Here is a 22,929-nt window from a genome sequence, read left to right as displayed (position 1 = left end):
GAAACATCCACCCATTCATCTGTTGAGGTCAAAGCAGGCGCAAAAGTCCTTGAGTACCTAGGAGCTCAGGTAGACAGAGGCGGCAATCACCTTGTGCAAGTTGTAAATAGGTGAAGCAGACCAGCTGACCCTGGGGAAGTCATCACTGAGGACTCTGGTATAGTTGGCAAATAATACAAGTCTTTGCAGTGAAGAGTTGCTTGCATGATTTCTCACTGGGCATCTCAAGCTTTATGGTGGTTGCTTACTCATGGTGGACTTGAGCACAGTCCACTGGTCTGTGGTGGAGGTGATGGCCACACATGTTGGCTTTTTCCACGTATGTTTGTCTCAACACTTTTCTCTAGATGTGGTTGCTTCATCTAAGCATATATATAATGTAAATATTGAGTCTGTAATTAGTTATGTTTCCAAGGGGGATGCGCCCAATATGTGGTATGTCTTTACAAGTCCAGTCCTGGGTGGCCCAAAGACCTGACCATTACAGCTAGGCCATTAGTGACAGCCCATGAGCTTATATACAGATACTGTTCATTAAATCCTGGGGGGGTGCCCTCTGGCTAGAAGTCCTACCTTAAGTTCAGCTCATCACAAGGGGCATCCATTGCTGTGGGCCATCGGCCGTTTGCTCTCACTGAAAGGCTCTAGCATCATAGAGGACCTGCTCACCTTGGAGGTCGGTGGGCTCCTTTGTCACTGATTCTTGTCAGCTGGCCTTCATGAAACCAGCAGCCCAGTAGGGAAGACACCTGTTTGTAAAGTTAGTTAAAGGCTTAGGGGCCGGCCTTCATTGGAAGATCCATGATATTTTCATGATAGAACTTTCCCACCTATGGAATTTAGTTCAGAATTGCAGGATGTCAAGTTGGAGGCTGTTTTGATTAGAGCTCAGTCATTCTCACAGGCACTTCTCAGCGGTAGGAGAAAGTTCTCAAGTTCAAAAGCTCAGAGTCCCAGGAGAACTGGAGGAGTGGGCATTACCAAAGGCCCCCTTCAGCTGTGCGGCTGGTCACAGACACCTGTACTTCCTCTAGGTCTGAAGGAGACAGAGGTGCTAGGGTAAGGCGTCTTTCATTGCTGCCCAAACGGCTTCCAAGATTGTTGCTTATTTGGGGCCCTCATTCAAAGGTGGCCACATGTCTGACGACTTGGGGTGGAGGCTGTGGGAATATTTCCAGGTTGGGGATGTACTACTGTCTCCAACAGCCAATATGCAGAGTGGCCAGTTTGGGGGTGGGGCCCCTTTTTTGGTAAGCAGTGGCTACGACAAAGTTTGTCCTTAATTGATTGTGAAATGTCTCTTTGGCTGTGACGCAGCTCCCAAGATGGTTAGTTGGAAGGCAGGTCACTTGGATTTGGTCCTCATTGAGAGGCCCACCTGTCTTTCATCAGCTGTGCTTGGGTGATGCAGCAAAGTAGTTTTCTCTGTGGGGCCATTACAATGCCTGCATACCCACCAACAGTTCACATGATACCAGGTGTGTCCAAACCACTGATGCTCTCTCACTGGAGAATTCAGGGCAATAAGTGTGCTGCTGTGTGCTGTGCTAGGTGAAGGCAAACTGATTCCATCTGTCCCTCACCCCCAACACCCCCATTTAAAAAATAAAGTGTTAGCAGTACCCCAGGCTGCAAACTAAGGGCCAGGTATGATGGCAGCAGCACCTCCATCCACCTTGGAGACGTCGGGCACTGTGGAAATGAAATTGGCCACCTTCTTATTTAAGCGCCCAGAGTCCACAGTAAAACTCCCAGCTTCCATCGGCCAGACAGCAGGGTGCAACTTCTAAGGAAGCTTGGAAGCTACGCGAAGCACCCCTGGCCATCCGAAACCTTGGGTGAAAAGACCTTGTACCTTTTCTTCTCCCAGGAAAAGGCACTGTTTCAAATGCTCGGCGAGCTTGATGGGGAAACCCTGTCCTCGGCTCTGCCTCTGACCCCCTTACATGAGCCACCAACAGTGGATGCAATGAACGGATCCCGTGAGCAGGTTCTTACAGAAGAGCAGCAAGCACAGTCCAGACCCAAACCAACCAACCAAAACCCCACGAAACTACAGGCAGTATCTATAATAGAGTTTAGGAATAGTAGGGCTTCCCCTTGGGTGGGGATGAATCCCGCCACCCGATCCTGTACCTGAGTCTTGTCCCTGCTTGTCTCGTGGCTGTAGTTTATCCGGCCTGAGATAGTTTATCCGCTGAGTAGTTCTTTGCTGCACAGGAGCCGTGGGCTCGCTCCAGGTTTCTGCCTCTGCTGGTCCGCTCCGCCCGCCCCTTTAAGGCTGTCAATCACCTGACTTGGCTTTTAGTCGTAAAATAGATGCATCTGTGCAGGAGTTTTCCTGGGCTGCCTTCTTCCCGGCATTCAGTGGCCTCATTACCCAGGATTTTTATTTGGTAGGTGACTCACCTCTTGTTCAAACGACTCGATCATCTGAGAATCTTAGTGGCTTTCTGTCCACCCACTTCTTGGGGTCCCTGGCCGTTCACTGCCCCCTTGAGGCTGTGTATTTTCTTTCCTTGGATGAGTCAGATGCTCAGAGCTCTGGCCACTGGGGCCGCCAATCTCCACTACCGCCTTCTGAGGCTGCCCCTGAGTAAGGCTGTCGGTGCAGCTGCCGCATATTGTCGGCTTGTAACCACAGATCCAGATGAACCATCTACGCGGGCAGTGAAGCCGGGAAGGAGAGAGAACCAGCCAGTAGGAGGATGCGCTGCCGAGTGGACCACCCTGTGTGATCATTTGCATGGTCCCACGGGACTGTCCTTGGAGACACTGTATAAAACCTGCCTCAGGACAGTCTGTCCCGGGAGAGAAGGAGGACAAATGTATCCACTGACTCCTATGTCCCATTAGCCAGCATCACCCCACGGGGCAGGAACTCCTGCACCTGCGGGCTGGACACCCCTGGCGGCGACCACAGTAAAGCTCTGGTGTGACAGTCAAGAACTGTCAGTGAAGCGTGCAGCCCAGCTCCGTGGTTGCGCTGGAGTGAAACTGGTCACAGCTCTTGCAGGGCAGGCACGCAGGGGGGATTAAGAGATGGGGGGGCAAGAGGATGTCCAGTGCTTCCTAAAAGGCGGTGTCTGTTACAGCAACACTGCGTGAAGGATGACATACAGCTTGGGGTTTCATAAATGCCATGCTTAGCTGCACTTCTTAGGCAAGCGACGCTAGAATTACGTAATAAGAAAAGCAAAGGTGTGGTGGATGGTAGATTCGGAAGAGAAGAGGACCAGGGCGGGGGAATGGGAAGCGTGTAGTTACAGTTAAATGGAGGCTGCGGTCACGAACCAGAGGATTATGATTCATCTGAGCGCCTGAAGTCCAAATAAAACGTGCAAGTTGTGCTTCTGTTCCCGAACCCTGGAGTCGGACGAACTGGGCTCCCCGCGGCCACCAAAAGGCGGCGCTGCGGGCGCGGGCGGCCACCTGCGGGGCCCGGTGAGTTTCCCGTTGAAAGGCAGGCCGAGCCCCCGGGGAGCCGCGGCGGCGCCGGGCAGCGCGCCTCGGGCTGGGGACCCCGCTCCCGCTCCCCGGGGAGGACCCGCCCCGGCCCAGCGGTCGGGAGGAAGCAGCTGACTTCCTGCGTCTCCCCCCGCCCCGCCCCCCGCGCCCACCCGCCCCAGCACCGCCGCCCCGGGGCGGGGTAGTAAACCTGGGGCCCGCAGGCCGCAGCCAGCCCCACGCAAGTTTTGTTTGGCCTAAAAATCCAGATTTCCACTTCGCTCAGTCACTTGGAGCATGAGGGTTTCTTTTTCCTTTTTACAGTTTTGGTCAGATCAATAGAGTGCCCATTTTCCTGGCGGCTATCACTCTTCAGAACTGAGCCCTGCGCAACGCTTCATACCATAGCATTTCCTCTTTTGCACAATTTTATATATTAATCATGGTCTTTTTTTGGGCATAATTACTTATCTATACAGAAAATTACAGTAAATCCTCAACAAGCCACCAGTGGCCTCAGTCTCCTTACAAGGTCCAGAGGCACCAGGTATTCTCACCGCAGTCTCCTGAGGAAGTTTCTCCCGGTGTCCTGCCCCCTCCAACCTGGGCCGGTCGCTGTGTCCATTTGTCTGGTGCCCCGTGGGCAGCCTAGCAGCTCCCTTCAGTGCAGGGGGTGCCTGACTTTTTTTTCTTTTTTAAAGCAGAGAAATCCCCTTTCTCAATCAAAATCCCCCATGAAATTCCACTATATAAAACAGGAAATATAGTGTTCATATAAATTACTCATTTACGTTTGTAACATTGACTTATTATGAAGTGAGTCTAGAAGAGTAATGGGATTAATTTGAAAAGCGTATGATTTGGAGGAAGGAGCTAACTGGGGCTGTAGCCTCATCTTCCATTCATTCCACTGCTTGGTGCTGGTGGCAGGAGTTGGAGGAAGCCTGGCTCGCCCAGGACGTCGTGGAAGGTTCTCAGCCACTCACCTCCCACTCCTGGCGTCTCCCTGGACCAGTCCAGGTGCAAGGCCAGCCTTCCCCGAGGGCTGCATGAAACCAGGAAGTCTGTGCTGGAGCACGGCCGGCCCAGGGGTTCCCACCTTTCAGTGTTTGCCACTGATAACGAAGAGTGTGCGTTTTAAGATGTTAACATTATTTTGCACATAAAATCGACATCTGTGAGCTCCTCGGAGCACCTGTGAGAGTTCACAGGCTGCAGTTCAGAAACCACTACAGTGGGGAAAAGATGGGACTGAGAAGGGGCCCAAAGGTCTGCGGTGTCTCCATGGCAACAGAAGTTAGCTATCCTTGCTAAGGAAGAGGCCTGGGAGGTGGTGGCACAGGGAGTGGGACAGCTCTGGGTCACCTGAGCATCCTGGCTGGAGGCCCAGGCTAAGGGCCGAGCAGGTCACCATGTCTGGAAGAGAAGCCGCCAGGCCCACTGCAGCACAAGGGCTGTGTCAGGCCAGGGCCTCCGTCAAGAACACACTTGTGGGGCTTCCCTGGCGGCGCAGTGGTTGAGAATCCGCCTGCCAATGCAGGGGACACGGGTTCGAGCCCTGGCCTGGGAAGATCCCACATGCCGTGGAACAACTGGGCCCGTGAGCCACAACTACTGAGCCTGCGTATCTGGAGCCTGTGCTCTGCAACAAGAGAGGCCACGATAGTGAGAGGCCCGCGCACCGCGATGAAGAGTGGCCCCCGCTCGCCGCAACTAGAGAAAGCCCTCGCACAGAAACAAAGACCCAACACAGCCAAAAATAAATAAATAAATTTATTTTAAAAAAAAAAAGAACACACTTGTTTCCTTCTCTGGGCCTCCTGCAGACACCAGGGCTACCCGCCTGTGGAGGAAACCAGCTGGCACAGGCTGGCTCTGGCCCCGCCCTGCCTGCCCCCCCAGAGGACCTGGACTCAAATCCCAGCTCTAGCCCTAACCTCACTTCCCCTCGGCTGTCTCCTTGGGTCACCCTACTCCACGGCCCGACCTTCAGGATAGATGTGCTTCCTAGAGGGGCCCTCAGAGAAAGAGGCAGTACTATGGCTGCACGCCACCTCCTGCAGAGAGAAGCACAGCTAAGCTGTTTTCCAGAGCCTCTCTGAGCAGCAGTCTTTCTTGTGGGTAGTGAGAAAACGCCTGTGCAGAGGCCTGCAGGACAAAGGGCACCAAGCTCACTGTCCAGCCCTCCTACCCAGGTCTCTGCTGGCCAGGAGCTGCCCGCTCGTGGGAGATGATGTGGGCAGACCCACTCTGGTCTCATCTCCCAGTGTCCCAAGTGCCCCAGGTGCCAACACCCTATCCTGGGCCTGCGGTGGCCACAACGAGCCAAGGCTGGCTCTTGGTCCTTGGGGCAGGTACCTGACTCCCATCCTCCCCCCATGGGTCCAGTCTTCCCTCCTCTCACACCTTGGCTTGGTCCTGCCCAGCCGTCTGCTCAGTGGGTCACCTCCCCGTGCTGGGACAGAGTTTGGCTTACGCCTGGGCACTCCCCCTGGGTGAGCAGCCCCAGAGAGCACCTGGTGTAGAGAAGACACACACGTCCTGCAGCCTGTATCCTTTAGACCTGCGACGCTTAGCTGTTAGAACACGGCGCTGGCCTCTGCTGGACTGTGGTGCCTGCTGTGGGGTGTGCGTAATTGGACCTCTGCCTTCCTCCATTTCCCAAGTAGCTTTGCAGCTACTTAGGTGCCTTACACAGAAGGTCCTGCATTGCTTTAAAAAAAGAAAAAATTGTGGTAAAATATACGTAACATAAAAGTTAACCGTTTTAACAATTTTTAGTTATACAGCGCAGTGGCGTTAATTACATTTAGATTATTGTGCAGCCATCACCACCGTCCATCTCCAGAATGCTTTGTTTTTTTTTTTGGCTTCTCGGCATGTGGGATCTTAGTTCCCCGACCAGGGATCAAACCTGTATCCCCTGCAGTGGAAGCACAGAGTCCTAACCACTGGACCACCATGGAAGTCCCAACCAGAATGTTTTCATCTTCCCAAATGGAAACTGTACGCATTAAACATTCACACCAGGGCCCCCTCCCTCCAGACCCTGGCAACCAACCACCATTTTACTTCCTGTCTCTCTGAATTCTGCCTACGGTATGCACCTCGTGTAACTAAAATCATACAGTATTTGTCCTTTTATGTCTGGCTTATTCATCCATGGGGTAGCATGTGTCAGAACTGCCCTCTTTTTAAAGGCTGCCTGTGTTGCTTTTGAGTCTTGTGTAAACAGTACTGGCTTCCACCCTTTATATCAATTTACTTTGAAAATACACAAGGACTTCCCTAGTGGCGCAGTGGTTAAGAATCCGCGTGCCAATGCAGGGGACACAGGTTCGACCCCTGGTCCGGGAAGATCCCACATGCCGCGGAGCAATTAAGCCTGTGAGCCACAACTACCGAAGCCTGCGCGCCTAGAGCCAGTGCTCCGCAACAAGAGAAGCCACCGCAACGAGAAGCCCGCGCACCGCATGGAAGAGTAGCCCCTGCTCTCCGCAACTAGAGGAAGCCCGCGCCCAGCAACGAAGACCCAACGCAGCCAAAATTAAATAATTTATAAAAAAAGAAAGAAAATACTCAAATCTTGAGAGGCCAGGACCATCTGCACCCTCTGCTCCTCTTACCTCCAGTGGGCCTCCAGGTAGCGCTCACTTCACAGCCTTCTTCTAACTTAATAAGAAATCCTTCTGCAATTAGCCAAGTCAACATTTTATTTAAAAACACATAAACACGTACACAATGGTAACAACAGGAAGGGAGCCAAGATCTCCTATTTGGGGACAGGCTGACAGCATGGTGTTCCCGTAAGCCTCACTTTAAGAAAGAGGGTACCTTCAAGACCAGATTTCCAAGCGAGATAAATTAGGAGGTGGCTGTGTTTTCACAAGACGCCCCTTGGAGGTCTGGGGAGAGGGGAAGGGTTCGGCAGAGTATTCAAACACCACCCCTTCACCTTAACGGGGGGAGGGGGGCATCAGTCCCTGAGGCTGTTCTAAAGCAGGAGGGAGAGATCAGATTTCCCTGGAGGCTGCTTTTCTTTCCCGGAAGGGGAGGAATATTCTCTGAGGAAGTGAAGAAGGCTGGCGAGAGAGGCTGGACCCGCTCAGGAGCCGGAGGAAGGGCCCGTCCCGCACCCACCGGCCCAGGGACCCAAACCCCGGTCTCTCCTGCGGCCGCCGGCTCAAGCCCCTCCATCAGCGTGGGTCACACGTCCTGCAGCGCCTCCTACAGGGCTGGCGGGCTGTTAGGGCATCAGACGGCGGCATCTGGGGAAGGAAGCGGCAGAGTTGGGAGAGCTCGCCCCACGGCTGCGCATGCGCTGCCTCCCCCCCCGCCCCCCCCGTCCGCACCACTTCCCGTGGGAACGATGATTCCTCTCCCTGCTCCTCTCCACCCCAGGCCTCTTCCTCAGAGGTACTGTAACTTCTTCAGCTGTTTGTTTTGGCTCTTCCTCCGTAATTTTACCTAGTATATGTATACTTACAGATTACTTTTAGACATTACCTATTAACTTTTTCGCATTCTTTTTTCATCATTCACTTTTTCTTAAACAGCTTCACAGACATATAATTCATATACCATACAGTTCACCCATTTAAAGTGTTCAATTCCGCCGTTTGCCCTATATTCACAGAATTGTGCAGCTACCCCAATTTTAGAACATTCTCATCACTTCCAAAAGAAGCACCACAGGCATGCGCAGTCACCCCTGTATACCCTCCCGCCAGCCCTAAGCAACCACTACCCTACTCTCTGTCTCTGTGGATTTGTCTATTTTGGACATTTTTCCTAAATGGAATCCTACAATATGCGGTCTTTGGTGACCGGCTCCTTTCACCTAGCCTTCTGTTAGCTTTTTGCCAGTGGGACCATTAAGATTGAAGCGCTGCTGTTGGCAACCTCTCTGCTGGGCAAGGTAAGGTGCTTCGATATTTTAAATGTATTTTTAAAAAACAAAGAAAAAGAAGAAAGGAAGTGCTGGATCAAAGAAAGAAGTAAATTAACTGAAATAGCTGGTTTGATTTTCAGCAGTTCTATTTCTAGAAATTTATTCTAAAGATAAAATATATTAAGTGTGTGTATAGGCATATATTTACAAGGATATTCATTACAGCACTGTTTAGTAGGAAAGAATTTTAAAAAAAAATAAAAAAACAAGCATAATGCCCCCAAATAGGAGACAAGTAAACTACGGCACTGACATGCAATGGAGCCAGTGCAACACCGTGGAGCCACGAAGGATGCCAGAGAAGGACACCTAATGATGTGGGGAAAGTGCCTGACAGGAGGCTAGGTAGGAGCAGAAGAGAAGGTTACAAAATAATACATGAACTCTGATCCTTTAATAAATGCACAGGTGTTGGGACTTCCCTGGAGGTCCAGTGGTTAAGACTCCGTGCTTCCACTGCAGGGAGCATGGTTTCGCTCCCTGGTGGGGGAACTAAGATCCTGCCAGCCGCACGGGGCAGCCAAACAAACAAAACAAGCACATCTCTCTCTCTCTATATATATATACTCAGAGAGGAAATGCAGGAGGGAGAGACACCCAGCAGGTGCTATTTCTGGGTACTGTGATAATGGTTTTTATTTTTTTAAATTTCTTTTTCTTATTTCGATTTTCTAAATGTACTACATTTTATTTTTGTCATTAGGAAACTCATTTAAAGAAAACGCTTGTCCATCAGAGACGTAGATGTCAGGGTGCCCCTGGGCGCTGTGGAGACGAGACGGAGCAGAGGGTCCTCTGCAGCAGGGTGGTCCCCTACTGCCGACCTCCAGAGCCTGTGTCCTCCCGTGCCTGAGCAGAGGGAACCTTCTTGGTCATCTGTTTTCAGACCAGAACTCACCTGTTGACTGGGTCACGCACGAGATCTTGTAGGACAGCCACACACTCGCCAGGCAGAGGAAGGTGGCCAGGAAGCCGAAGATCTGCACGGGAGAAAGGGGGCAGCGGGCGCCCAGGCCAAGGGCAGTCACTCGGGCAGTCACCCTTCATCACCCTGCTCATCCCTGGGCCTGTTTCCTACACCAGCTGTGGCTGGGAGGGAGCTCAGGGACTCAAGTGACCCGGCCACCTGTCCTCGCTCAGGTGTGGAGGTGACGCCTGGGCCCTGGCCGGGCCCACAGCTGGGACACAGTCAGGCCTCCGGTCGCCACCCCTCGCCTCTTCTCTAGGCAGCTACCTGCCCACGCTCGGATTTATGTTTACAACCGAGCTGGGGCCAAGCCACCGGACTTTAATTATCCTGGGCTAATAAGACAGAAAAAGGAGGAACGGTACATTTTAATTTGGGTTTTTAACACATTAACGTTCAAATGGATTTTCTTGGGTGTGGTAGCATCATCTGCACTTCATCCAGAAAGGCTTTCTGTCTGTCTGGCTTTACAGCTGTGTCGGAGCCAGAAGCTGAGACCCCAATACCTAGTCTTAGGTTTGCATGTATTTAAGTAACATTAGGCTGAAATAAGTTCAGGCAGCGCTCCTTTCCTTTCTGTGCTCAGCTGTGAGCACCTAGCCCAGAGCAGCCGCCTCATCTGTGATAAGGAAAGGGCCTCACGGTGGCTCATTAAATGATGGAGCAAGAAGCAGACAGGGACTCAGGTGTCTCTGCCTGGAACTTGGAAGCCTGCAGCCTCTCCTGACTTGTCAACAACACTGGCAGCTGCAGCAGCTAACACTGACTGAGCACTTACTTCGTACCAGGCAGTGTTCTAAGCCCTTTAAAGGAACCCGCACAGCTCTGCCAGGTGGGCACGGCTGTTACCTCTCCCCCCCTCATTTTTCAGCTCAAGAAACCAGGGACAGGAGGTCAACTCTTCAGCCCAGGAATGTGGAGCCAGCAAGGGCCAGACCAGAGATCTGAGCCCAGAGTCCACCTCTGCTTGCCTGTTGCCCAGGTGTCCTCGGGCCCTCCAAGTGCACGGCTGGGAGCTCCCTGAGGTCCAGCCCAGGAGCAGCCAGACCAAGCGCGGGATCATCCAACCTAGCTGCTGGTTTCCACACATGGCTGCCCGTCACCCCACCCCCGACCCCGTCCACTGCCGTGCCTCCTTTTGTACCAATTGTCTGCACCACATAATCAGCCTATTAGAGCCTGTCCTGGCCTCTCATTGTCTGTTCCGCACAATTAGCACATTATACACCATCCCAGTCTCCAACTGTCCACACTGCATAACTGAACAGTTTATTATCAGGCTACACAATGCTCCTCTGGATGACAGTGCCTTGTGTGCTCATTGTTTCATGTGCCCTGGCCTCCTAAGCTAGATCACCACTTTCTCATCAGCAGGGACCATGTCTTTTCATTTCTCCTGGCCCCTCGCCCGGCCCATGCTTGGTCCTAGGCACAGAGATCGTGTACGACAAATGGGGTTTACTGGGATTCCGGGGCTAACATTGTCATGTGCCACCTCAATGAGGAAACCCAGTGGGAATCTCCCCGCGTGGTCCTGAAACACAGCGGGCGCCAAGCTCTTCTGTCCCCCCCTCCACCAGCCTGCCTGCAGCTGGGCAGGGGGCAACCATTCCTCTTCTTGGAAACTGCCTGGGGAGGGGGGGAAGGTGCTTAGGGGGCAAGAGTGCTCAGGGGTTTGGCTGCCCCTCCGCGGTGACCTTCTGCCCCATGCAGACTCCACCCCTCCGTGGAATTCCAGGCACTCACCCACTCTTGGCCCAAAGTCCAGAGAATTTTGGTACCGTGCGGAAGTGAGTGACTACCACACAGAGAGCTTTTCTTAAAACTCATTTGAAAAGTGAGGCAAATCAGTTCTGGCCTACAGACTTCCAAACTGTAAACAATTAGCTAAATCAGAAATCAGATGACAGCAATCTATAGATCTTTTTACAATAATGTATATACACATATGTGTATCTGTGTGATAAATATATATAGCTCCCATAGCACTATGTTTTGTCCATTTCCATGCTACTTCTATTCATGTTAGCAGATGGGTCAATTTTCACCTATGAAAGGTATAGGAGTGTTATTTCCTGGCCTGAATACTGTTAAAAGTCAGGAAGGGCAAAGCTAGGACTCACGGCAGATTATCACTAGCTGATCACAAAAATGTTCCCCTGGGCTGGAAAAAGGCCTCAGAACCTTTCCCTGAACGGGGCTGAGACAGCCATGAGCAAATGACCAGCGTGAACATGAGAATTAAAACCTACTTGCCCGTGATTTAAGGAGTGGCTGTAAGAGAAAGAGGCCTGGGCCGCTGGGGCCATTTGAGTTCGTAACAGCCCTGCCCATCCACCTTCTGACACCCTCCACCGTGGGCCCAAGTTTAAGGCTATTTGGAGACCACTGCTGGTGGATCAAGGTCCGGACTGATTCTGAGAAAGAAAGGCCCCAGAGAACAACCCCTTTGCTGCCCTGAGAGGAAGAAAATGAGCATTCGGAACAGGAATTCACTCCTGCCGCTTCCCGGAGAATGTCCTCACCGCTCCAGCCACCAGTCGGCTCTGGTTGTAACTCTTGGAAGCTGCCACGATGGACGCGATTAGGAGAAGCAGGGTACCGATTAAATAGTGCAGGAGTTCCTGGGGGCAAAAACAAAGCAGAGCAGTGGGTAGGGAGCTCCATTCCCGGTTCTCAGAAGCACCTGGGCGTTAGGAGAGATGAATGGAGGGGAGGGAGTGACACTTCCCCTTCTCCCTGTAACACCCTGACAGGAGCAGCGAAGCTCACTGGCAACGAGAAAGGAAGGCCAGCCAGGATGAGGCCACACAAGAGAGAAAAGACGCCAGGCAGGCAGGAAGAGAGGCGACAAAGAGAAAGGATGCTTCTCGGGTGAGGAGAGATGTCCCCTAAGGACCACTCCACTCCTGAGGTCAATCTGTCCACGGTACCTTGACCTCCGGCCGAAGCTACTAACAAGCAAATGAGCTGCTTCTAACTCCAAGGATGGAGAGTTTAAATGAAGCTCCAGCTCTGAGAAGCAAAGCCCCTTAAAAAGATGTGTGCCTTTCTTCTGCTTCAGAGAAAGTTCTGGGCTAGCAATGTGCTGGTTTTGGTGGCTGCCTGGAGGGTCTCCCCATTCCGTGAACAAAAGTCCTCCCAGTTTTGTCCTCATTCTGTCTTCCCTCTTCTTTTCTGTTGGAAGTGTGCCCTCAGGCCAGACTGCTGAGGGGTCTGCAGGAAGGGCTGATGCTGCCTTTGCTTCCCTTGGGTCCACAGGGGCATCCATTTCTGCCCCATTCACTCTCCATGATAAAATGGGGTCTTTGCAGGCCCTGGATGAGGCGAGGCCTCTATCATTCGACAACAAAGGAATGCTTCGCCTCATCCTTTCCCCTCCCCACGAACGCCAGATCAGAGGAGAACTGGGGCTTAGGGCCACTGACAGTGGGGTGCGCCCCCGAGAGAAATTTATAGCTGTCAAGGCTTATATTAAAAATGAAGAAAGGTTTCAAATTAATAACCTAACCTTTACCTTAAGACACTGGAAAAAGGAAAGCAAACTAAACCTAAAGCAAGAAGAAAGAAGGAAATAAAGATTGGAGCAGAAATGAATGATACAGAGAACGGAAGAAAAATAGAGGAAATGAATGAAATCAATAGCTGGTTCGTTGAAAAGGTCAACAGAATAGAGAAACCTTTAGCTAGACTGATCAAGAAAAAAAAAGAAAACATTCAAATGACCAGAATCAGAAATGAAAGACAGACGGGAATCCCCTGGTGATCCAGTGGTTAGGACTCAGTGCTTTCACTGCTGGGGCCTGGGTTCAATCCCTGATCTCAAAACTAAGGTCCCACAAGCAAAGAGGTGTGGCCACAAATAAATAAATAAATAAATAAAAGCGGGGACATCACTACTGGTGTTAGAGATAAAAAGGATTTTAAAAGAATATTATGATCAATCATATGCCAATAAGTTAGATAACTTAGATGAAATGGAGATATTCCTAGAAAGACATGCTACTGAAAATGACTCAAGTAGGAATAATCTGAATAAAATTTATAATAAGTAGAATTTGAATTAATAATAAAAACACTACCCACAAGAAAAGCTCAGGACCAGGTGGCTTCACTGCAGAATTCTACCAAACATTTAGAGAAGAATCAATTCCAACTCTTCCCAAACTCTTCTAAAGAACACAAGAGGAGGGAACACTTCCCAGATCATTCTATGAGGGCAATATTACCCTAGTAACAAAACCAAAGACATCACAGGAAAACTAAAGACCAATAATATATCTTATGAATACAAACGCAAAAATCCTAGCAAACCAAATCCAGCTACACATAAACTGAATTATACACCACAGCCAATCAGAATTTGTCCCGGGAATGCAAAGTTAGTTACACATGTGAATATCAATGTAATATGCCATATTAACAGAATCCTGGGGGGAAAACCTACATGACTATCTCAATAGACAAAGAAAAAGCCTTTGACAGATTCTAACACCCTTTCATGATGGAAACAACAAAGTAGGACTAGAAGGTAAGTTTTTCTATTTGATAAACCTCCTACAAAACCCCCACCTAACATCATATTTAATGATAAAAGATGAGTGCTTTCCTCCTAAAATCAGGAACAAGATAATGATATCTGCTCTTGCCACTTTAATGCAACATTCAACTAATTTCTTGCAATGAGCCAAGAAAATGAAGCAAAAAGCATCTAGATTGGAAAGGAATGTAAAACTGTCTCCATTCACAGATGGTATGCTCTTATAGATAGATTTGAAAATCCTAAGGAATCCACTAACAATCTATTAGATCTAATAAATGATTTCAACAAGATTGAGGCTACAAGATCAACATACAGAAATCAATTGTATTTCTATCCACTTGCAATGAACACTCCAAAAATGAAATTAGTAATTACAGTTGAAATAGTATAAAAAGGATAAGATACTTAGGAACACACTAAACAAAAATAGTATAAAACTCATACTCTGAAAACTACAAAACATTGTTGAAAGAATTTTTCTTTTTTTTTTTTTTTTTTTTTTGCGGTACGCGGGCCTCTCACTGTTGCGGCCTCTCCCGTTGCGGAGCACAGGCTCCGGACGCGCAGGCTCAGCGGCCATGGCTCACGGGCCCAGCCGCTCCACGGCATGTGGGATCTTCCCGGACCGGGGCACAAACTCGCTTCCCCTGCATCGGCAGGCGGACTCTCAACCACTGCGCCACCAGGGAAGCCCAAGAAATTTTAAAAGATCTAAACAAATGGGAAAACCTCCCATGTTCATGGATCATGACTTAATATTGTTAAAATGGTAATACTCTCCAAACTTATCTACCGATTCAATGCAATTCGTATTAGAATCCCAGGTGACTTCTTTGTAGAAACTGAAAAGCTGATTCTAAAGTTCATATGGAATGGCAAAAATCCAAAACAATCCTGAAAAAAGAGGACAAATGGGAAGAGTCACACTTCCTAATTTCAAAACTTACTGCAAATCCATAGTGATCAAGGTGGTATAATAAGATCAGTGCAACAGAGTTGAGAGTCCAAGAATAAATCCATGCGTTTATGGCCAACTAATTTTCAACAAGCTGCCAAGACCACTCAACGGGAGAAAGAACAGCCTTCCCAACAGATAACTGGGACAACAGGATATTCACATGCAAAAGAATGAAGCTGAATCCTTGCTTCATACTATACGCAAAAATTAACTCAAAATGGATCCAACACCTAAATGTAAGAGTTAAAAGTATGGAAGGCTTAAAAGAAAACACAGAGGTGAATCTTCATGATCTTGAATTGGCAATGGCTTTTTAGATATTATACCAAAACCATAAATAACAAAAGAAAAATATAAATTAGATTTCATCAAAATAAAAAACTTGTCCTTTAACAGATACTATCAAGAAAGTAAAGACAAAAAGAAAAGAAAAAGAAAAAATTATGGGAGAAAATATCTGATAAAGGACATTTAACTAGAATATACAAAGAACTCTTACAACTCAATAATAAAAAGACAACTTAATCAAAAAATTGGCAAAGGATCTGAAAAGACATTTCTCTAAAGAAAATATACAAATGGCCAAAAAGCACATGAAAAGATGACTAACACCGTTAGTCATCAGAGAAATGCAAATCAAAACCACAAGCTGTAACTTCACACTCACTGGAATAAAATCTCAAAGTCAGAAATAACAAATGTTGACAAGGATGTGGAAAAATTCGAACCTTTATACACCACTGCTAGGAATGTAAAGTGGTACATCCACTTTGGAAAACAGTCTGGCAGTTCCTCAAACAATTAAACATAGTTACCATGTGACCCAGCAATTCCACTCTTAGGTATATTCCCAAGCAAAATGAAAATATGTCCACACACAAAATTTGTACACAAAATGTTCATAGCAACATGATTCATAATTGACAAAAGGTGGAAATTCATAATTGCCACATGTCCATCAATGATGAATGAATAAACAAAATGTGGTATATCCTTTCCATGAAATATTAGCTATAAAAAGAAATGAAGTACTGATATATGCTACAACATAGATCAACCATGAAAACCCTCTACTAAATGAAAGAAGCTAGTCACAGAAGACCAAATATATGAGTCCATTTATATGATATGTCCAGAACAGGAAAAGTTACAGAGGCAGGAAGCCAATTAGTAGTTGCTCAGGGCTGGAGGTGATGAGGGATAGTAGGTAACGGCTAAAGGGTACAGAGTTTCTTTTTGAGGTGATGAAAACATTCTAAAAATAACTGAGGTAATGGTTACACAAGTCTGGGAATACACTAAAATTCATTGAATTGTACACTTCAATGGGTAATTGTATGACATGTGAACTATATATCAATAAAGCTGTTTTTAAAAAGAACATAGTGGGAAGAAAAAACCCTAGCAACTTCTGACATGTTTCCTCAGACTCTGCCAGTCCACTTTAGCTGACAAATCTTATCAATACTCACACAGTGTAAATACCCATTACCCCTATCAGCTTCTTCCTTCTATGTTCCTCCTCCAAGTCACACACACACACAGCCCATTTTCTGTCACTTGAGAAAACAAGCACTGAGGTGAGAGGCACAGCCTTCTAGTAGCTGGAAGGTGAGTTTTAGAAACCAGTGGGACATGAGGCATAGACGTGCACCCAACAGTGGGAAATTCAGAGCTGAAGCAGCCAAGGATGGTGCAGGAGGCGGGGTAGGCAGACAGGAAGGACTCCGTCAGGTCTCAGTGCCCAGCCTGCATCCTGACTCGTGCAAGCCGAGAGCAGGCCCGGCCACTCCCTTACCGACAGGGGCCAGCTGATACAGGTGAGCACGCGGTACAGGCGGAAGAGGTGGACCAGGTAAAAGGCGAGAATCATGATCAAGTTGCAAATGGTGACCACTTCAAAGTAGCTGTAGGCACTGTAGCTGGTCCACAGAGAGCTCCTCACGCAGATGAAGGCAATCAGCAGCGAGACCTGGGACGTGAACACAGAGACATCAGAGAAATGCCCACCCAAGATGGGCACCCAGGGAACGAACACCACAACAGAAACACAGACAACCACAGGGGACCGAGGAGCTGCCACAATCCAGGTTACCCCATCACAAACTGGCTGGAACAGTGCAATTTCCCACAGTACAAGCTTTTGAAACACAAGCCATTGTGAACGCTGAGGACGGCAGGGAGTGGTCTGTTCTCTCTGTTCTCTGAGGTCCATGTGCCGGCAGGATGCATGCTCAGGGAGAGGGCAGGAATTCTGGAAATAACCAGGCAGGACCACCTCCCTTATTTGCTGGACCTCCACTGAGTCAGCGTGATATTGAACCCCAGGTTTCCATGTTAGGTTGAACTGAAGGAAGTTGCCAATATTTGATTGTTTTTGACCCACCAAGATGTCAGTTCATACGTATAACCTACCAGCTGGCAGACAGTAAGTTACTGTCAACGAAAAATCAAATAACCAGCAAGCTAAGAAGAAAGAAAAGAGAATTGTATTCGCGCCAAACTGAGTACTATAACCTGGGAAACAAATTATCAGAAGCTCTGAGAACTGCTCCATTGATCAGGCGTTAGAAATGCAGTTTTATATATATTTTAAATAAATTTATTTATTTATTTTTGGCTGCATTGGGTCTTCGTTGCTGCCCATGGGCTTTCTCTAGTTGTGGCGAGCGGGGGCTACTCTTCGTTGCAGTGCGTGGGCTTCTCACTGCGGTGGCTTCTCTTGCCGCGGAGCATGGGCTCTAGGCGTGCAGGCTCAGTAGTTGTGGCGCACGGGCTTAGTTGCTCCACAGCATGTGGGATCTTCCCGGACCAGGGCTCGAACCTGTGTCCCCTGCATTGGCAGGCGGATTCTTAACCACTGTGCCACCAGGAAAGTCCCAGTTTTATATATTTTTGAGACAAAGAAATTATGTATCATATTGACAGGTTAGCATTGTGTACACAGTTCCTCAAGTGTTTGTTTTTTTTTCAATTATGCATGTAGAGACAATCTTTTTAGTCAATGCAACCCCTTATAGAAGATGAAAAAGAAATATATTCATCATAGAATTACAATGCTGGCATGTGAAGAAAGGGGCCAACTTTTTCTCAAAGGTTGATCTCATCCTCCTGCTTTGAGGAGGTCTGGTTAATGTGTAATGCAGATGCACACTGCCCATGGGGTAAGGCCTACCACAAAGGGGGCATGTCATTTGTTGTTGCTGTTTCGTTTGTTTTTTTCTGTTTGTTTGTCCTGCCATAGAAAATTTACGATTTTCCTCGTCGTTACCACTTACTGATGCTTGATGTACATGATCTCCTTGAGACTCCCCACAACTCTGCCAGGTCAACAAGATCACCCCCATGCTCATAAGGGGAAATGGAGGCACACAAGCCTCCATAATCAGCTTAAGGCTACGTCCACGGTAAGCTGCGGAGGCACGATTTGAACCTTAGTCTATCTGATTCCAGGGATCGTGTTCCTCCACGTCAGATGCGCCATCAAATGTGTGGGAATCCTGGCTACAAGGTGGTGCTTGCTCCCCCCTGGGCCTGCGGTGAGAGCTTGCTAAGCATACTGTTACATGAATGAATGAGTGTGCAGAATTAATAAACTAATCACCTAGTAATGAACGAACGATCAGGTCAATTATTAGCAACATAAGAATACCATGGAAGGGCAGACTGGAAGAGGGGAGAGAAGATTCTGAGTTTCTGGGAAGGCCACTCACAGAGAACAAAGTCTTGTTCACCCCACACAGGGGATAAACCAATAACACACAGGTGTTAAACGTATGTAAAGTCTCAGGGTCTATTTTAAAAGCACAACTAATTTAGGACAAAGGTTAAATATTTCACACTGCCTCTTTCCTACAGAACACTGATTCTCCAAGGGTGTGTGTGTGTGTGATTTCGTGTCCTATGGGACATTTGGCAATGTCTGGAGACACTCCTGGTTGTCACAGTTGCAGGGGGGATGCTACCCACCCTCCACAATGCACAGGACAGGCCCCGTAAAACAGAACTATCTGGCCTCAAGTGTAGCCTTCAAACTACTGTCCTACTGTGGAGAAACCCCGCTGTAGAAAATTGAGTCTACAATGAGAATTAGATCACGAAATGCATCTAACGCTGGTTAAAGAGGCTAACGCTAAAAACTCTATTTTCCAAAGCCCCTCATTGCTAGCATTCTACCAAGGTCCTCGGGTACAGGGACACCAGCTAGCAAAGAACACTGAGCTTAAGCCTAAAGTGGGCGTGAAGAGTGTTCTGCTCAACAGATCAAAGCAGAAGACTGTGGCCCTGACACACAGGGACCCTCAACATTTGCGTATTTCCCTTTGCTAATGAGCAGCATGAGGATTTTCATTTTCTCAGTTCCTCTCCAGCCAGCCGGCCACAGTGATACAATGATTCACACCTTGAGGTTGTTTTAAAGCCTCAAAGGGAGGCTTTGCTTCACTCAGGAGTGAGCATGACGGTCAGAGCTCTGCTGCCCTATAAGCCCCCATTTCCAGGCCTCGTCTCTCTGGGGAGTCTGGGGGGTCTCCCCAGCCTTTCACTGACCCTCTCACACACACTGGGGCATTTTAATTCAAGGCCTGCCTTAAAATGCAAATAACCCAGGATTATGCAGTGGATTTCTAGGTGGAGAAGCTGTTTTGCACCTGATTCAAAGACTTAGAATAATTTTTATAAGTCTTCATCTGTGACAAAGTCTGCAGACACGTGGGTGAGAGTTTCCCCAACCAACGAAAGGGGCCCGGGCAGGTCTTCCCCTCCGAGCCCCGGGGCTGAGCGCCGTGCAGCAGGAAGTACATTATTGCTCTACCCCAAACTGTCTCAGACCTCTCTGGGAAATCTGACTGTGAAATAAGACTTCCTGAATTCTGACCCCTGGGTCTCAGGCCGCCTACCACGTGCTCTTCTCCAGCAGAGCCCAATTTTGGACAATCTCGTTTAGACAGCGGATGCTGTGTACTTGTGCACATTACCAAAAGTGTCCCTTTTGCCGAAGCAGTCATTTATTACTACGTTAGCTAGCCAGCATCTTAGCTAGTGCACTTAAGAAAAAAAGAGACTTGATTGACTCTAAACTTTCCAAGAACTCCTCCAGGGCCAGTGGGTAACCTCTGCAAGTGCCCTGAATCCTCTAGATCAATACTCAGGGGGCAGCCAGGAAGGTGAAGCAGAAGAAAGAACAGACAATGGAGAGAAAAGGCCTGGGATGTGGGTGACTGCCCCGCCCCCTGCAACCAGCCCTCTCATGACCTCTTCTTCCCCCACCCTTTTTAAAAATTTGAAGTAGAGTTGATTTACAATATTGTGTTAGTTTCAGGTGTACAGCAAAATAATTCAGTTATGTGTGTGTGTGTGTGTATGTGTGTATACATATCTATATATCAGTTATACATATATGTTCTTTTTCAGATTCTTTTTCTATTATTCAATATTACAAGACATTGAATATAGTTCCCTGTGCTGTACAGTAGGACACTGTTGTTTATCTATTAGGACCTTTTCTTGTTCTCAGTGAGAAAAGCCTGAATTCAGAGAAACTGAAGTGAAGAAGGCTGGGAGGCTTTTGGAAGACACATACGGTTCTGTTTATTCATTTATTTTTTCTTAAAAATTTATTATTAGTTTTTGGCTGTGCTGGGTCTTCGTTGAGGTACTCAGGATCCTCGTTGTGGCATGTGGGATCTTTTAGTTGCGGCATGCAGATTTCTTAGTTGCAGCATGCATGCGGGATCGAAGCCGAGCCCCCTGCATTTGGGAGCATGGAGTCTTACCCACTGGACCACCAAGGAAGTTCTGGCTCTGTTTAGAGTAACGTCAGTGTGATACCACCTAAAAGGACTCAATTGTTTCTCTGGGTGCTTCCTAGCTCCTCTCATAAAGGTCTGTTCTTTTTTTATTTATTATTATCATTTTTGGCCTCACTGCGCGGCCTGTAGGAGCTTAGTGCCCCGACCAGGGATCAAACCCATGCCCCCTGCAGTGGAAGTGAGGAGTCTTAACCACTGGACCATCAGGGAAGCCCCAGGTCTGTTCTTTTATAATGAACTGTCATGAAAGTTGAAGATAAGGTATCTAACATAAATGTCCAGGGGTTTAAAAGTCATGTTGCAAGAACCCTCAACTCAAAGCCGGGTCTCAGACGCCCCGTGGCGCTGTCTACAGACACTGGCTTTCCCTCAGACTAGAAACCACTTCCTCTCCCTCAAACTGTGTCCTTTCTGACTCCATGCTATCAGAATTCTTACCAGAAAGAAGAGATAATTTTTGTGAAAGGAAGAGAAAATTTTTGTGAAAGCAGCAGTGTGTTTCAATTTCACAGCAGACGAAGCACACTGAATGTTACCTGAAAGAGACGATCGACCCCTGAGAATTTTGGAACTAAAACAGGCTGGTTCCTAAGTCCACGGCCAGGTGCCAGGCAGCAGGCCCAGGCCTGGGTGGGTCTCCCTCAAGGAGGAAATGGAATTTTGAAGTCTAAGATGGACAAGTTCTGGAGAAGCCTCCAGAGGCAGTGCTCAGGAGATGACCTCTGGTGGTCTCAGGGTCCCGGCTGCCTGTGCCCAGGGACACTCCCTCGGCAGGCCTGTCCCCCGATGCCCTGCCACGTCTGGGGCACTGAGTGTGCCTGTGTCTGGCTGCAGATGGCACCAGACACCTTTGTTTGAGAGCCCGGAGCTGGATGCCAGCAGGTCACCCACCCCACCCTCTCGCAGCGTTTTTATTCTGACCTTGGGATAATGTCTCAGTGAGAGACACAGGCAGGAGGAGAGAAAGTAACTGATAAAAGGCAACATCAAAAGGCCTCAGACCAACTCTAAGAGGCTTTTCTGGAAAAGCCCAGGAGATGAAAGCCAAGCTTGTTCAAAAAGTCAGAGATGTGGACGATGATGCAGGGCTGGGAAACTGCATTTGTAGATTCGAGCAGGCCCCTAGTGACTCTGCTTGGCAGCAGGCAGGCAGGCAGGAGACTCTGCAGTGTTCCAGCTGAGCTCTGCCCTGGGGCACGGGGAGACGCACCTGTCTGCTGGTGAAGCCCCCTCTAGGGACCAGGAAATGGCCCCGTGCAATCTCATGAACAGCCACGTGCCACAGGATTGTTCATTGGTTATTAAAATCCACTTATTTTGCTTTCTTGTATACAAAGATCACATGTCAAGTTGTAAAAAGCACCTTATGACACGTCTTGGAGCTCTTTAATGGCACATATATAGATCTACCCTTTCCTTTTAATCAGCTGCGGCTTCACTGGACTCAGGGTCTCTCAACCTTGGCACCACTGACACTGACCAGGAGGATGCACTGTCGTGGGGGGCTGCCCTGCAAAATGCCTAGCTGCCATCCGGTCTCTTGTTTCACATGTGGATTTCCTTTCTGTCACACTGGCCCTCCTTGACTTGATGCTCCACAAAGGACAGCCCTTCGTGAGCACTTACTATACCCAAGCCCAGGGCTAAGTGCTCTACAATTTTTAACCAAGTTCATCCTCACACAGCAGTCCTAGAAGGTAAATACTACTGTCATCATTTTACAAGGAAAATGAGGCACAGAAAGGTTAACTGACTTGCTGAAAGTCACACAGCAGGGAAGTAGAGCCCGCTGGGCCCCCGGCATGCGATTGCATGTCCTTGCTCCCCACCATGCTGCTGCCCTGCCTACAGGACCTGTTTGTTTCTCTCCAGGACCGTTTCCTGGCTCTTGCCTCTGTTTTCAGCCAGGGGCTTGAACTCTCTGTCCAGTTCCCACTAGGGGCGGGCACGGAACAGCCTGTGGGACCCCGGATAAAAGAAGGGAATCCTACCCTGATTCAGAGTCCCACACACTCGGAGGCAGGGCTCTGGGGCTCCAACTCAGAAAGGTGGGCCCGTTAAAAATGGCGGTCATGTCAAGTGTCCTGCTCAAACAACAGGGTTACTCTAATTACATAATCAATACTTATTCAGTATAGAAAATTAATTCATACAGGTGTCTATTTAAGAAAACAAAAATCACCAATAATCCCACTTCTCAGAGGTAACCACCACCCCTGGTATTTCGGGGTATTTCTTTCCACATATGGATGT

At 48.5% G+C, this 22,929-nt stretch overlaps 1 protein-coding gene across 4 annotated transcripts in view; it reads right to left on the bottom strand.

Moving 5' to 3' along the window:
* Positions 1 to 4,973: 4,973 nt before the first annotated feature.
* Positions 4,974 to 22,929, bottom strand: part of CMTM7 (CKLF like MARVEL transmembrane domain containing 7) — a 44,502-nt gene continuing 26,546 nt past the window's right edge. The window contains exons 2-7 of one of the 4 annotated variants that reach the window (XM_079932872.1): positions 16,665 to 16,838; positions 11,891 to 11,989; positions 9,297 to 9,378; positions 7,800 to 7,914; positions 7,074 to 7,715; positions 6,054 to 6,159 (exon numbers count right to left, since the gene is read on the bottom strand). In XM_079932872.1, the coding sequence (XP_079788998.1) occupies position 7,715; positions 7,800 to 7,914; positions 9,297 to 9,378; positions 11,891 to 11,989; positions 16,665 to 16,838 (471 nt within the window). In that variant the 3' untranslated portion in view covers positions 6,054 to 6,159; positions 7,074 to 7,714. Of the gene's footprint in view, positions 6,160 to 7,043; positions 7,716 to 7,799; positions 7,915 to 9,296; positions 9,379 to 11,890; positions 11,990 to 16,664; positions 16,839 to 22,929 lie in introns of those variants that run through there. The other 3 variants (XM_079932875.1, XM_079932873.1, XM_079932874.1) reach the window with 3 other exon arrangements.

This window comes from Stenella coeruleoalba (assembly GCF_951394435.1).
Source record: "Stenella coeruleoalba genome assembly, chromosome: 10".
Classification (NCBI taxonomy): Eukaryota; Metazoa; Chordata; class Mammalia; order Artiodactyla; family Delphinidae; genus Stenella; species Stenella coeruleoalba.
This window is presented reverse-complemented; position numbering and strand designations above follow the sequence as displayed.